The sequence below is a fragment of the Peromyscus eremicus genome, chromosome 9 (genome assembly GCF_949786415.1).
Source record: "Peromyscus eremicus chromosome 9, PerEre_H2_v1, whole genome shotgun sequence".
Lineage (NCBI taxonomy): Eukaryota > Metazoa > Chordata > Mammalia > Rodentia > Cricetidae > Peromyscus > Peromyscus eremicus.
The window spans coordinates 90,387,841-90,402,641 of record NC_081425.1 but is presented as its reverse complement, the minus strand read 5'-3'; the positions used below and the strand labels follow the sequence as shown (position 1 = coordinate 90,402,641).

Sequence of the window (14,801 nt, the reverse complement as noted above, 5' to 3'; positions counted from 1 at the left end):
CATCTGTCAGTCACTTTCTGAGCATCCTTCAGGGTACCAGGATTAACTGAGATGAAGCAATGTGTAGAGCAGGTGCTGTCCCTTCACTTCTAGAATTGGGTATTACTGAGATAGCTCACCTTGTCTAGCATGACTTGTCGATGTGATAAAACATCTCAAAAGACATTGTTTGCCTCACATCACTCATTTGTTCTGGGATCCACCAAGTACACTTCTGAAGCCACAGTCTAGACTTCTGGTGAATTTTCAATCCAGATTAAACATGGTGCTAGCTCCTCATTTTAGGACTGTCAGTAATTTCAAAAGTGTGAAGTGTGGCTCTGGGCAAGGTCTATGGTAAAGGACCCCTAGTAATCCGTCCTCTTGTGCCCTTTGCCTGCCTCTCTCATGCTCTGATTGATGTTGTAATTTAAGCTGGCTGTGTCACCTTTCCTAAGGGCATGTGCATTGTCACAGGAGTCTCCAGTCAAGGAATTTGGCTCTTGGGTGTCTCTAGGGGTAGCACCACCACAGTGACACACTACATACTATCCCCATGACTATGACATATTTGATTTTCTGTGAATGCCTCCTTTGCACACACATCTGTGTGTAGCCTCTCACTCGCCATTCATCTTTCCTCAAACCCCAGTGCAGGAATGGATCCTTACACTTGTGGGAGTGTTTGCTCTTGTGTCTGAGGGCTCCCCTGGGTAACTCTGGTTCTTAGTATCCCCAGGCAGACATGTCACTAGTTGATCACAGTTTTGGTATTTTATGAGGGCTAGAATGTATTCTGATGATGATTTGGGGGTAATTCTCCTCATGGATTATGCGACTTATCTTTTTCTGACAGGACACCCACAACCTCCCACCACACTCACATACTGTAACAGTCTTGGGGATTCTCCACAATGTGCTTGTTTACATCTGAAGACTGATCTTTCCTCCCCACCATCCTGACCTAATACCCTAACAACCTTTATTTCTCATGTTATTAATTAGAGATCTGAAGAAGTGATGAGCCATTTCGCCAGATGTGTTTGGAACAGAGACTTTCAATTCCCATACATGAAGTAGTAAAAATATTCTAACGAAGCAGAGAGAGAATGATCCCTGGCTTTGTAAAGAGGAGGCACTGAAGTTCTTTCCTTTTGTTTCTGGAAAGGCTCCTGAGAAGGTCAACATGGCTTTTTGTGCATTGCAGAAGAGCTAGTTAGTAGGTAGGTGAGGGCTGTGGAGGTGATCCTAGTAGTTCTTTCTCTAGAAATTCTATCTTATCCTGTAGAGCCTTTGGTATTCTCTGTGATGTTATCAGTGTTGTGACAACACCACACGTCTGTGGGGTATTCATTCAGTGCCCATAGACATGTTGGCAAGACTGAGCTGGCTGCTTGGGAGAGAGAATAGAGAACACGGATTGACCAGAATAAGGCAGAATGAAGCTTGCCTTTGGTCTTAGTGTAAAGCCTAGAGAAATAAATGGCTTTGGAGAAGGCAAAGTGAGCTTCATGGAGGAGGTGAACTTAAGCTGGGCTTTCCAGGATGGGGTTCAGCATCTGGGAGCTTCTGAGAAGCAAGCTGGGCCTATCCTGCTTCCATGGGCTTCTTAAGAGCAGACCTAGATTCAAGAGTCTCTGATGGTGAGTTTAGGAGAGCCATGAATTATTCAGGCTGCAGCTGCCTTTCTGGGAACTCCTTGATTTCATTCTGACTGCCAAAGGGGGGCAGGAGGAAAAGATGGAATAATGATCTGTCCCTCTCTGGGTAGGCTGTTGCTCCACTTCATCCTAGTGGATTCCTACAGTTTCCATGGGAATCTGACAACAAATAGAAGGGAGGGAAACTCCCGTGGCCATCTACCATAACCTCAGACATTCAGATGCTTTGATCCTGGGCTCAAGTGATCAGGACTTGGTGCTGCTAAGTTCTAGGGACAACAGGACTTACCTGCATCACATCACATATGAGCTCACACTGTCCTCGAATTCTACATGGCTGGGCTAGCTTATGCCTTCCAGAATCAGGGAACTGCATTAGGGAGGGAGACACATACCTAGCCATGGTTCTTGATACTGTAGCAGGGACATTTGGAGTAGCTGTTGGCTGCCAGCAGCTTTGACCATCCTTGAAGTGTTGTGGTGGAAAAGTTCCCATCAGAGGCCCTGCCCCTTACTACAGAGGCTAGATCCCAATACAAGCCTGAGTCAGTCATCTGCATACCAGAGATTATATTCTAAAGAAGTGGAGGAGTCAATTCTGCTTGATTTGGGGGAAGGCTCCACCCCATTTTCAGAATTATACATGTTGCGAGTTTCTGAAGCAAAACCAGGCACATTGTCCAATGCCAGTGTTCTTGGTGACACACACTGCAGTGCCCATGTCATCATGGTGGTGTCAACTGTGGAGTAGGATTTGTATCCTGGTGCTGTTGCCTGAAATCCCACTTGTACAACCCTAGAGATATTTCAAATCTAAATGGATCCTTTTTGCTTTGAAAGCAATAGGAGGCATCTAGCTGTTGATGACAATGAATACCACACAGTAGTCATCTCAGTTCTTCCTGTTTTAGGAAGGTATTTTTTTTCCAATCACAGGATGTATGGAGTAAGCAATACGTGGTCTGGAAGTGATCAAGTCAAAATCACATGGTCTGAGACACCCTCCTCTTTATGATAGGTCCAAAATGCTGTTATTTTAGGCCTTTCTTCTTTTTCTTTAAAGAGCACCCATTTTTTTTACCTATGGACACTATATTTTTAACCACAGTTACTATGCAACAAAACATAATTATCTGAATTTCAAATCTTCAATTATAGAGAAAAACCAGATTCTTAAAGAACTGGGTTTCTAGCTGCTCCCCTCTTACTCAAAAAACCACAGGCTGGTATTTCATCCTATTTTAGCCATGCATGGCCATAAAGAGGCCACTGAAAGCCATCATGACCATGTGATCTCCGGCTGATTCCCATGTACCTGTTGATTATCGCCACTCCTTCCTTTCAATCTCTGATGGTTATTTGCTCAAGAATGTTAGTAGATAGGATTAAGACTTTGATGTCTATTTTTAGATGTCGACATGATGGCATCTGGGAATAATATAACCCAAAAATAGAGGGAACACCTGTGGTCTATTTCTGCTTAACTTAATGTAGGAAGAACTACTTTATTGTAGAACTCTGAGGAATGAAATCACACCTTTAATTCAGATCTTTAATCCAGATGTAATCTGAACCACTCCTTCTTCTGGAAATATATAGTAGGACATGGAAGAAGGAAACTTTTACTCTTTCTCTGCTTTTCTCACCCTGTTAGCACATCCATTTCTTCACTGACATTAGAGCCTACTTCTTTAAGATTACGGTATAATATTGCAGACAACTGAGACATCCAGTCTAAGGACTGAGAAACTACTGGATAATTGGACTTCCCCACTCATTTCCAGCCATTGTTGGATTAGCTAGAGCACAGGCTGTAAGTCATTTCTAACAAATCCCCTTTTAATACAGAGATTCATTTTTATAACTTCTGTTACTCTAGAGGCCTGATAAAATGCTAGGCACGTAGAGAGGACATTCTAGAAGAGTTTGAGTCTCATAACAGTCTCAGCTCACTTACAAATTCTCAATGGCCATCTTCCCTTAACCTTAGCCTTCCTCAGGTTCTTGCTCACTTCAGAGTACTCAACCCTCCTCCTCCACATCATCCTGATCTAATTTCTTGGAATGCTTTATTTCTCATATTATTGAGTATGGATGTTAAGGAGAGGAAGGGCCATTCTTGGGCAGTGCTTATAAAGTGAGTGTTCAAATCTCCATGGGTAAAGTAGTGAAAAGATTCTAAGGAAGCAGAGAAAAAAATCCTAGCTTTAGAAGGAGGAGGTACTGAATGGCTTCACCTGTATCACAGCAGAGACTTCTGGAAAAGAAATCTCAGCTTCTGTTCAGTTCAGGGAGAATTTATTAGCAAGGGGGCAAAGGCTGTTCCATATGACATCAGGAGTTCCTTTTCTGGCAATTCTATTGTATCCTGGAGAGCAGAGCTCTTGGAATCTCCTGTGATGTCAATAGTGTTGTAGCAACACCAAGTGCCTTTAGGGTATTCATTCAATGCCTATACAGTTTGCCTATAGACATGTTTTGAAGACTTAGGCATCTACTTGGGAGAGAGAATGGATTTTTTGGAGATACCAGAGCAAGGCAGAAGGAAGTTGACCCTAGGTCTCACTGGAAAGAATGGAGAAATCAATGGTCCAGGGGAAGATGCAGTGAGTTCAGGGAAGGGTCTGGGGAGCTTTCTGGATGTGATGGGCTTGAGCCTTTCAGGGTCAGTCAGGAACTGGGAGTTTCTGAGAAGCAATAGGCCTATCCTGCTTCTCTGGGTTCCTAAATAGCAGACCCAGATCAAGGGTTCATGTTCGTTAATATGACATAATCAGGAATTGACAAGGCTGTAGCCTTTGTGCTGGGGACTGTCTGCTCTCACTCTGAGTGGGGAAGGAGACACAGAGGAATTTTTAGATTTCAGTACTATCATTGCACTTCACCCCCACTGGAGTCCTTAGGGTGTGTTCCAGCAATAACAGGGACAGGAGAGTGCCCTGGCAAAGCCTGAGCTTGTCTTACTTTACATCGTAGACACTAGCAGGGCTGAGGCACCAAGTGCTGCTGTCTTTCACTGACCCCCTACGATTATGACTTCCCAGCTGTGGTTGGCACCCAGGTCTCCAGTTCAGCCTGAAAACTGTTAGATTCAGTGTACCTAGACTGAGAATGTCCCATTACTACAGGATCTAGGTGTCCTGGGCCGCCAGTGAAGATGCCTTTGTGAATCTGTTGATTATGTTCTGCCGCTGCATGGCTTCTCCATTAACATGAGACTCTGAAGCATCATGCAAGTGATTTGGGCATCCCTATACTACTTGAGTGCTTGTGAGAGTAGCAATTATCTCCAGGATTATGTCCAGGAAAGGACATGGCTGAGGGCTCTGAAGCTTGTACATCTTAGTTCACCCTGTGCAGGGAGACAGGGAAGCCAGGTAAGTTCTGAGACACCCATATCCCTATAGAAAGATGTGAGAACTGACATCCACAGAGGGAGAGACTCAAGTTTAGTCTTTCAGAACCAGCTAGGGCAAAGTCTCATCTGTCAGTCACTTCCTGATAATCCTTTAGTGTGTCAGGATTGACTGAGATGAGGTAATGTTTAGGGCAGGTGGTGTCCATTGACTTCTAGAATTGGTGTTTATCTAACCTTGCCTAACATGGTTGTCAGTATGATATAACATCTGAATGGACATAGTTTACCCCACATGACTCATTTCTTCTGGGATCCACCAAGTACACTTCTGAAGCCACAGTCTAGACTTCTGGTGAATTTTCAATCCAGACCAAACAGGGTGCTAGTTCTTCATTTCAGGACTGTCAGTAAATTTAAAAGTGAGAAGTGGGGCTCTGGGAAAGGTCTATGGTGAAGGACCCCTAATAATCCATCCTCTTGTGCCCTTTGCCAGCCTCTCTCATGCTCAGGTAGATGTTGTAATTTAAGCTGGCTGTGTCCCCTTTCCTAAAGGTATGCACATTGTCACAGGAGGCTCCAGATCAAGGAATTTGGCTTTCGTGTAGCTCTAGGTGAAGTACCACAGCAGTGACACACTACATACTATTCCCATAACTATTACACATTTGATTTTCTGTAAATGCCTTGCAGTTCTCTGTGTGGCCTCTCAATAGCCATTCATGTTTTGTCAAACTTGAATGCAGGAATGGCCCATCATTCTTCATGGGAATTTTTGTTCTTGTGTCTGAGGGCTCCCCTGGGGAACTCTGGTTCTTATATCTCCAGCCTGACTTGTCACTAGTTAACACACTTTTGGTATCTACAACGGCTGGAATGAATTCTGCTGAAGTTCAGAGGTGATATTCATCAACTATGGGACTTATCTTTGTTCTGACAAGACACCCACAATCTCCCACCACACTAACAGCCTTGTGCATCCTCCACAATGTGTTTGTTGCTTTCAGGGGACTGAACTTTCCTCCTCACTGTCCTTACTTAGTTACCTAGAAACCTTTTTTTCTTGTGTTATTGACTAGAGTTTTCAGGAGTTGGATGAGTCATTTCCTGGGATTTGTTTGGAAGTGAGTCTTCAACTTCCTGTCCATGATGTAGTGAATATATTATAATGAAGCAAAAAGAGATCCTGGGTTTGTAATGAGGAGATGATGAAGGTCTTCCCTTGTGTTTTTGGGAAGTCTCCTGGGAAGGGCAGTTTGGCTTCCAGTAAATTGCAGAAGATGTAGTTTGTAGGTAGGTGAGGGCTACTGCTGGTGAACCCAATAGTTCCTTCTCATGACTAGCTATTATACTCTGGGGAGTTCTTGGCATTCTCTTGATGGCACCAGTGCTGTGGGAACACCAGGTGACTGTAGGGTATTCTTTCACTGCCCATAGACATGTTGGAAAGACTGAGAAGGTTACTTGGGACAGAGAATGGAGAACATGGGGAGACCAGAGAGAGGTGGAAGGAAGCTGGCTTCAGTCTCACTGTAAAACATGAAGAAATAAATGGTTCTGGGGAGGGCACAGTGAGTCCTGGGTGGGGAGCTTTCTGGAGAAAGTGAAGCTTGAGCTGGGCCTTCCAGTAGTGGGGCTCAGCATCTGTGAATTTCTGGTAAGCAATGGACTTATCCTGCTTCTCTGGGTTCCCTAAGAGCAGACCCAGAGTCAACAATGTCTGATGGTTAGTTTGGGAGAGCCATGAATTTTCAAACCTGAAGTGGCTTTTCTGTGAGATCCTTAATTTCATTCTGAGTGGAAAGGAAGGCCAGCAGGAGCAAAGTGGTAACTAATTAGGTGTCCTTCTTTGGGTAGGGTGTTGCTGCACTTCATCCTAGTGGATTCCATCAGTTTCCATGGGAATCCGATGCCAATAAGAAGGGAGGGAAACTCCCATGACCACCCACCAAAGTCTCAGACATTCAGATACTTTGGTCCTGGATACATGTGATGAGGACTTAGTACTGCTAAGCTCTAGGGACAATAGGACTTGCCTGTACCACATCAGATATTAGATGACACTGTCCTCCAAATCTACATGGCTGGGCTATCTTATGCCTTCCAGGGCTGGGGGACTGCATTAGAGAGGGAGGCACATGCCTAGCCATGGTTGTTGAGGAAAGATACATAACTCATGGGTACAATTTGAGGATAATTGCCCTACTCTTTGGGGCCCTCAGTGGGTCCCTAGCATTTCCTCTTCCTGGGGCTTCCTCTTGGGACTATCATGGATTCTCCTGGCCCTATGCCATTCAATGTACAAGTTCACTTTGCTTTATCTTCCTGCAGGGACTACTGGGAAGTCACCAACTCAAACCTCCACCTCCACTGAGCAGGAGCAGCAGATGACAAAGTTAGAGAAACTCACCCTTCACCTACAGAGTATAACATACGAGCAAATTGAACTGTATGGATTCCTGGCCAGTTATTCCGACAAGGATTTGCAGAACAGATAGTCATTATGTGCACTTCTCTGCTGACCATCTTGACCCCACAGTGTGTAGCTAAGCTTTCCTGAGGAACAGGAGGCTGAACCTCCAGGGTGTCCTGGTACCTAAACTAATTTTCCTGAGTGTGAGATGGAGACACAGGCTATTCTTATTCATCCAAATGAAAAGCAGACCATGTGGCCTGAATCACAGTCTGAGGATAGGGACATTAGTGTGTGAGTTCTCAACATGCATTTCAAGAGGCCTTGGCAGGTGTTGGTTTGTGGGAGATGCTAGGTTCTGTGAGTTTGTGGTGAGGCTTTGTAATTGACCAGCAGATGATTGTGTGCTGAAGGCTCCTGGCAGAGCTGGAGGGGCCTGGTCCCATTCATCCATCTCAGTTTGTGGCTAGAAGGTCTGATGTTTATCAGTGGTTCTCCCTTGTCCTCCTCCTTATACTTTGAGGCAATTCCACCTACCTGCATTTCATGGGCATCCTGACTGTATGTGGTGTGTTTGTTTGTGTAGGAAGTAATAGCCTGAAGCTTTTCTTGGCTCCTCCTTATACTCTGAGACAGTGCAAACTCTCTGTATCACATGTGCATTCTGAGTATATGTGGTGTGTGTGTGTGTGTGTGTGTGTGTGTGTGTGTGTGTGTGTGTGTGTGCATGTGTGCATGTGTTAATGTGTGTGTGTGTTTTAGAGGGCATGAGGGTATGTGTTTGTACTCCTTGGAGTCTAGGTTCTGTGGCACAGCTTGAGGATTTGCAATTTTCATGTTTTCCATGGGATGCCAGTGATAACACCAGAGAGCTTCATCTTGGCCACTGTTCTCACTTTGGTGGAACTTTGGAATCCTTTGTGGAGTTTATAAAGCCTTCTTGAAGTTGGGACTCCTCCCTGGAAATACTCAATGTATGCTCTGGTCCTCTGTGTATAAGGAAGAGTACCCAGGCATGGGAATCCCTGTGGTAAAGACAGGAAAAATGTCACTATAGGTTTCCGGTGGCACCAGATATGTGGCACAGACTCCTGGGAATTTCTCAGGTAGATAATCTATAGCTCCAAGTCCACTGAGAGTACTCATGAAGCTTTGGATAACTCTCTTGAACAACCTTCTTCTTCTGTCCTGAGGACATGATAGGAAGTTTAATAAGCACCAGGAGGTGCCAGTGTGTAAGTGTCAGGCTGTGGTATCCATGGGGCTGAGGTGTCCAGAACATAGCCTGATTCCATGTGATCCTTGTGGCCTGTGTTCATGGGGTCCTTTTCTCCAGGGGCCATGCCCTACTACAGGCTGAATTCTTTTGGGATGCTAAAAATGGAGCATAAGCATGTGATGTCGGACTTGCAGAAATTGCCCATGGAGATCAGTGACGGTGTGAACAAGGTCAAACAGCTGATTGAGGAGAATGTATCCTACAGGTATGTGCGGGATTTATCTTGGGAGGGACTGATTCTACCATCTTTCTCTTTCACCCAAAGTGAGGGCCCTGGTTCTTGCCTGTGTGCCTCTTAACAAGCAGTCTGACATGTAGTCCTTGGCTTTGTGCCACTTGAACTCAGTTTTGCTAAGTGTGAAAAGACACTGAGTCCCTCCAAGAGATGTCCTGTCATCCTTGGGAGAACCTTAATAGAAAAATGGTTTGCACCATGAAGAGTGTCAGGTATCCTAGGACCTCTGGAGCTCTGACCAGGGCTTCACAGAGCTGTTTTCCATGGTAGCCATAGACAGAATTGATTCTGGTTGGGGCTTTTCCCCTCCTTTTGAGAGTGTTTTCCCTCTACCTGCTGCTGCTTTCCCAATATCATGAACAGTTAAGAACAGGTGTGGACTGCACGCTGTTCTCAGAGGCACCGGATACCTTTTGGCATCAGAGTTTTCAGAAGTACTTTGAATCTTTCTGGAATTTGGTTATTCTCTGGATTTGGCCTGCATCTAAGTGATGCTGGCTTGGCTACTGAGAGCTCCATTTGTGGGCTCTCCGGGCATCTGGGACTTTTCAGCACTGGTGGTACTTGGACGTAGGTAGGGTAAATGGAGGCTGGCTGGGACACACCATGTTTTTGTGGATTTTCAGTTAAATCCATGGCCAGATCCTCCAAGATTGGACTCATCGGAAGGAGAATGTGCATGTGTTGAGACTCAAGAACAGACTGCTGTGGAAGGAGCAGACTGAACTGCAAGAGTCCTGTGAGGATCTGAAGAGGCTCCTGATGGAGGCTCATGAGATGATCTGTGACCCTCAGCAGGTAGGCTGAGACAGCGGGGGCAGGCTGCCCACCTGTTCAACCATAAACATAGAGACACCCATATAACCATCGACCCATCCATCCAGACTCCCACCTACAAACCATCTAATTGTTGATTTCTGTGATCATTCCCGAGTCTTTCTGGAGAGGTAGCCTCTTGCAAGAAACTGGATAATTGTCAAGCAAACCTTCCTGCTCTCCTAGAAGCTGCAGTACATTCAGAGAGCTGGGTCAGCCACATATCACACACCTACATGTCATTATGATCAGAGGGCTGCTATGCAGGGAGGTACTTTGGGAACAACACAAAGCTTTCATTGATGATGTCAGTGGCCTGTGGCTCATTTGCTTTGCAGGGGTCTTGTGAGATCACAGGTAGGAAGCAGCCTTCAAGGCCTAGAGTCCAGCCCCAGTGCCAAGTGAGTGGTTCTCATTGTCAACATTTTGGGTGGCATGTGGTCTTCTCCTTTTTTCCTGCATCCCAGTGTGCTCTCTTCCTCTTTCAAGCTCTTGGTTCATAGTGACAGAAGCCTGAGTACCACCTTTTCAGTCCTTTTTCTGTGCGTGGTGCTGGACAGTTCTCCCATCCTGGAGCTTCCAGTCTGGAGCTGACTGGATGCCCATAGATGTGGGAGGACTTTGACAAGCTGATTGTTAGGGTGACTGATTTGAGGCTATATGAGTACATTTTCTGCTATCACCTCAACAGAGTCTGAATAACTTGTGTGCTCTCCTAGGAATTTTTAGTCCCCAAGGGATGGATAGCCGTGTAGTGGGTGTCAGTTGAAACACCTGATGTGCATATTTGATTCAACTGTTCATACAGCATGATATCCTCTTTATTGTTTTCTGCTCACTCTGATTTCTGTGGTCTGTGTGTGATCTATGCAGGCGTGTGTAAATATGTACTTTGGTGTGTGTGTTCTGAGGCTACATAATGAAATCCGTGTTGTCATCTGTTGCTCACTCCCTTATTCCCTTGAGCCCAGGTCTTTCACTGACCCTGAAATTTTCTCTTTGGGCTAATCTAGCTGGCCAGCACTCTTTGGATCTCCTGTCCTCCAAGGTAGACCTTCTGTCTTGTTTTGTCTAATCCAATGTTACACATTTAAATTGCTCAGAAAGAGGAAGGACACATTTGCTTTCTCTTTTGTCTGTTTACTTTAATGTTTTGATGCTAATGTGTTCTCTAATAAATAACAAAAATCAAACAATGCAGCTATTTTAAAAATAAACAGTAGGCTTCTTTCCTTTCAGTGCACAGAGCTAACACCACAGGAAATGTTTGGTTTGTCTCATTGGCTTCACAACACGGAATCCCACAGTGCATCTCCTTGCTGACATTGTGTTGCTGACTATATCATGTGCATGGCTGTGTCTCAGAACAGATTCCCTCTCATAGTTGTGCAGAGTGCTGTGTTCCTGAAAAGCACTGCAGGTGATCTCACTGGCCTCCTTCTGACTGACACTGGGCTGAATTCATATCATATGCACTGTCATCTGTTGAAAATTTCCTGGGTGTTGACCGTGGGTCACTTTATTTTTCTTGGGCTATAAAGGTCATCTGTGGAGAAGCCAGGATAAGTTTAGTGAAAAGACTATGACGGGTCAACTTGGAACCTGTGGCGTCAGTGAGTTTTGTGATGGATAAAATTCATTCAAGGAAAAGTAAGTGCAGGCTGAGGTAGCAGTGCATTGCTGGGTGTAAGAGCCTTGTAGACAGCACAGAGGACCCACTACCTCACCCTACATCAGAACAGGTGCAGCAGTCTTCTCATTGACCATTCTAGGTTCAGCAAGTATTTGTGTGGTGTGTGTGGTGTGTATGTGTGTGTGTGTGTGTGTGTGTGTGTGTGTGTGTGTGCTTTTCTGTGCATCTCTGTATGTATGTGTGTGTATGAACTTCTCTGTGTGTGTGTTTGTGTGAATACTGTCTATTGCTTACACAGTAGTGTTCCTTTGTGTGTGTATGTGACCATGTGTGGATGAATGTATATGTGTGTGTGTCCATGTTTCCTGTATGTATAGGGATAAGTATTTGTGTGTGTTTGTGAGTACAGGTGCTTATAGGTCCAGGTGTGTGTTTGTACTGTGGATTTTAAACTCTCTTATTTGTTTTTATTTCTACATATTTATATATTCACTTACCCATCTTTAATGATGATGGAACCAACTTTGTTGAAAAAGTACTGTGCCCCCTCACTTGGCATCCATCAAATACTGTCTGCTGCTGCCCATCTTTCCGCATGTACTCCTAGCTCACTAGAACAAAGGGACAAAAACTACTGTACCTCAATGGTTTTCAGGTATTTGTAGAGAAAAAAATATTTATCTGCCCAGAAATCCTTGGAGCAAACCAAAGGAATGTGGTACATGAAGTTGAGGAGGAGGTCACTGTGGCAAATCTAGGTGTCTGAGAGGCAGGATAGACTGGCTGAGGGTTTGTGTCCTTGTCTGCTCTGGGTGAATGATGACTGCACACTCAATGGTCAGGTGGCTTTCTGTGTCTTCTCTATATCCTGTTTTGTCCTCATCCACATTGCCCGCTACCACTTGCTTTCCCCCTTTGTCTAACCTTGGCTCAGTTAACCTTGGCCTTGGAGCTTGGCCTGCATGTTAGTCCTTGAGAGATTCTGACTTGCAGTGTGCTTCCAGCTGCATCTCAGTCCAGCAGAAGTCCCCTAGCCATGCTGTGGTGTGAGAATGGGGCTGTCTCAGTGCACCCCACTTATGCTCCTTAGGGTCTAAATTACTCCCCATGTGCTGTGTCTGTAACATGCAGTATCTGCTTTTCTTCAAAGTTGTTTACTCTGAGTTAAAATCAGCCTCATGGAGGGTTTGCAGAAATGAGGACCCTCAGACATTTCTGGTAATGTAAAATGGTATAGCACAGTGAGAAGCTACACACAAGTCTTCAGAAAGTTGAATTGCAATCCCCAGGTGACCCAGTGATTCCAGAACATGAAGTAGGTGTCCATATAGTCCCAACATAGCTAGGGGACATCAAGGTTTTATCTGCACTCTTCGGAGCAGCCTCCTGATGCCCATCATTCTCTGAGTGGAATAGTACACTGTGGTTGAGCTCTTTCATGGAATATTGTTCAGCATAAAGTAATACATACAACCATTTGGTACTGACTTAGTCAGCCATTTGTTACTCAAATAATTCCCTGGCACAAACACCTCACAGGAAGGAACTGTTTCTTTTGGATCCTGGTTATGGAGATTTTCTAGTTTCCTGAGCTCTTTGCTTTGGGTCCAAAGTGAAGCAACCTGTGGTAAAGGGAGCCCCTTTTGAAGGAAGTTGCTCACTTTGCGGGCAACTGAGAAACAGTGAACAAGACCAGTGGGTTAGTCCATGACCATCCAGTAGTCCTTTGCTGGGGAACATTCCTATACTGCACAGCCTGGGGAACTTCTTAAGCAGACTTTGTTAATGGTCCAGGACCCCAGAGGGCCACCTGTCTGTGCATTAGATTGCAGGATAGACACTTCAGTGACTGAACTGCCTATCTCTCATGCCCTCTGTGTTCTTCTCTCATCCAACAGGTTTACCTTCTTTTCCTTAGTATCCCTGGGGGTTGCTAATTATGTTAGTATTAACTGTGAAGCTAAACATGTTAGTGCATTACAGTGTGCTTGTATGTGTGCACACATGTACTTGTGTGTGTTCATGAATTTGTGTGTGCATGTGAGTGAGCAAGCCTCCACTGAGAACACAATCTTCTAATGAACAGGAGCAAGAGAGCCTGGATGACAGATTTGAAGGACCTGCTGAAGCAGAAGGAGCTGGTCACCCAGCAAGGGGACTTGGCAGAAAAGCTGCAACATCACTTCAACGTCTTTGAGATGAGGTGGGAGCCCAGGCTGGGAGGAGTGGTTAGAACCATGTACATCACCTGTCCCTGGATTTCTGTCCTTTTAGGATTCCCACCATCTGAATAGTTCCCAGCCACAGCCAGAGAAAAACCACCTCAGGATATTGTACTGGCCCGGTCAACAAGAACTTCTCCAGGAAACACTATGTTTGATCCTTAGTGTTTCTGGGTAGTGTCTACCCCTTATTCCCATCTGAGCTCTCTGGAATCTTCTCACTTTCCCCTGTGTCTCACCACGAATCTCCTATGGCTGTCCTCAGCCTAGCAGGAGGAGGGTTAGTTGAGCAGGACAGTGTGGGCTCCTGCCACTTCATTTTCCTTCTAGAACATCACCTTTAGAGTGAAGCTCATACTTTTGCACAGATCTGCATGCAGCACAGTCCTGCAGATTACAGGTTCTCTGCAGTGTGAATCTGTTTCTTATGAAAAGATTTTTCTGTTATAGGAAGTTTAGGAGTTGAACTGTGGCAGGTTTGTATACTGAAGGAATAATCAGATCCTTCACTGCTTTTACTTTTTAGGATCCCCTAGAGGGTCTACATTCAGTTTCCCATGTTTCTCACATTCACCTGGTATCTAATCAAGGCCATGCCTATCTGTCCTGAACAGTTTCTCAGACATTGCTACACTGTTATTATTTTCTCTAAAAAATGTATCTTGACAACTGGAGAAATGTGCTGTATTTTCTTGCCCAGCACATTGTATTTCTTAGCTCAAAAGCTGAGAAAAAATCAAGGCCCAGGTGGACTCTGACCCTTCTCCCTTGGTGAATGCAGGGAATGACCTCAGCTGAAAGGTCATGCTGGATTGTCCAGCTGACTAGAACTGGTTCAGGCTCAATAACTGACATCATATATTCCCACGAGGCCTGTTCCCTAAGTGCCTTCCTCCTCTAGGTCAGAAAATCTCCAGTCTGAGTTTGAACAGGCCACAGTCCAGGATAAGAGCCTCCTGCAGACAGAGCTGCTGCAGCAGGAGCACTAAGTCTCACAGGCAAGTAATCCACCCTTGCATCCCATCCCCAGCAAACATGGCGTTGGTGGGAGACTGGGGGCTCTTGACCTTGGCTTCCAGTGTGAATAGGCCTTGATTTTGTTCTGGCCTGTGGCCCAGCCAGGCTGCTTCTGGGTCTGATTGCCTTTCCTTCTCTTATAGCAGATCTTGGGAGAACTGAGGAGGCCAAAGAAGCCACAGATGCCTTGA

General features: G+C 45.1%; 1 protein-coding gene and 2 long non-coding RNA genes across 6 annotated transcripts in view; 2 read left to right on the top strand and 1 right to left on the bottom strand.

Annotated features, from left to right (window-relative positions):
• The window catches only part of LOC131919691 (disks large homolog 5-like), a 142,993-nt gene that overhangs the window by 947 nt on the left and 127,245 nt on the right, over window positions 1-14,801 (top strand). The window contains exons 1-2 of one of the 3 annotated variants that reach the window (XM_059274093.1): window positions 4,022-4,246; window positions 7,327-8,892. In XM_059274093.1, coding sequence (XP_059130076.1) covers window positions 8,726-8,892 — 167 coding nt within the window. In that variant the 5' untranslated portion in view covers window positions 4,022-4,246; window positions 7,327-8,725. Of the gene's footprint in view, window positions 1-4,021; window positions 4,247-7,326; window positions 8,893-14,801 lie in introns of those variants that run through there. The other 2 variants (XM_059274094.1, XM_059274091.1) reach the window with 2 other exon arrangements.
• The window catches only part of LOC131919702 (uncharacterized), a 48,791-nt gene that overhangs the window by 8,972 nt on the left and 25,018 nt on the right, over window positions 1-14,801 (bottom strand). The window contains exon 2 of one of the 2 annotated variants that reach the window (XR_009381397.1): window positions 9,823-9,927. This is a non-coding gene — a long non-coding RNA (uncharacterized LOC131919702). Of the gene's footprint in view, window positions 1-9,822; window positions 14,537-14,801 lie in introns of those variants that run through there. The other variant, XR_009381396.1, reaches the window with a different exon arrangement.
• Window positions 8,899-14,593, top strand: LOC131919703 (uncharacterized). Its single transcript, XR_009381398.1, has 3 exons — window positions 8,899-9,720; window positions 13,458-13,574; window positions 14,495-14,593. It is a non-coding gene; the product is annotated as an uncharacterized LOC131919703 (long non-coding RNA).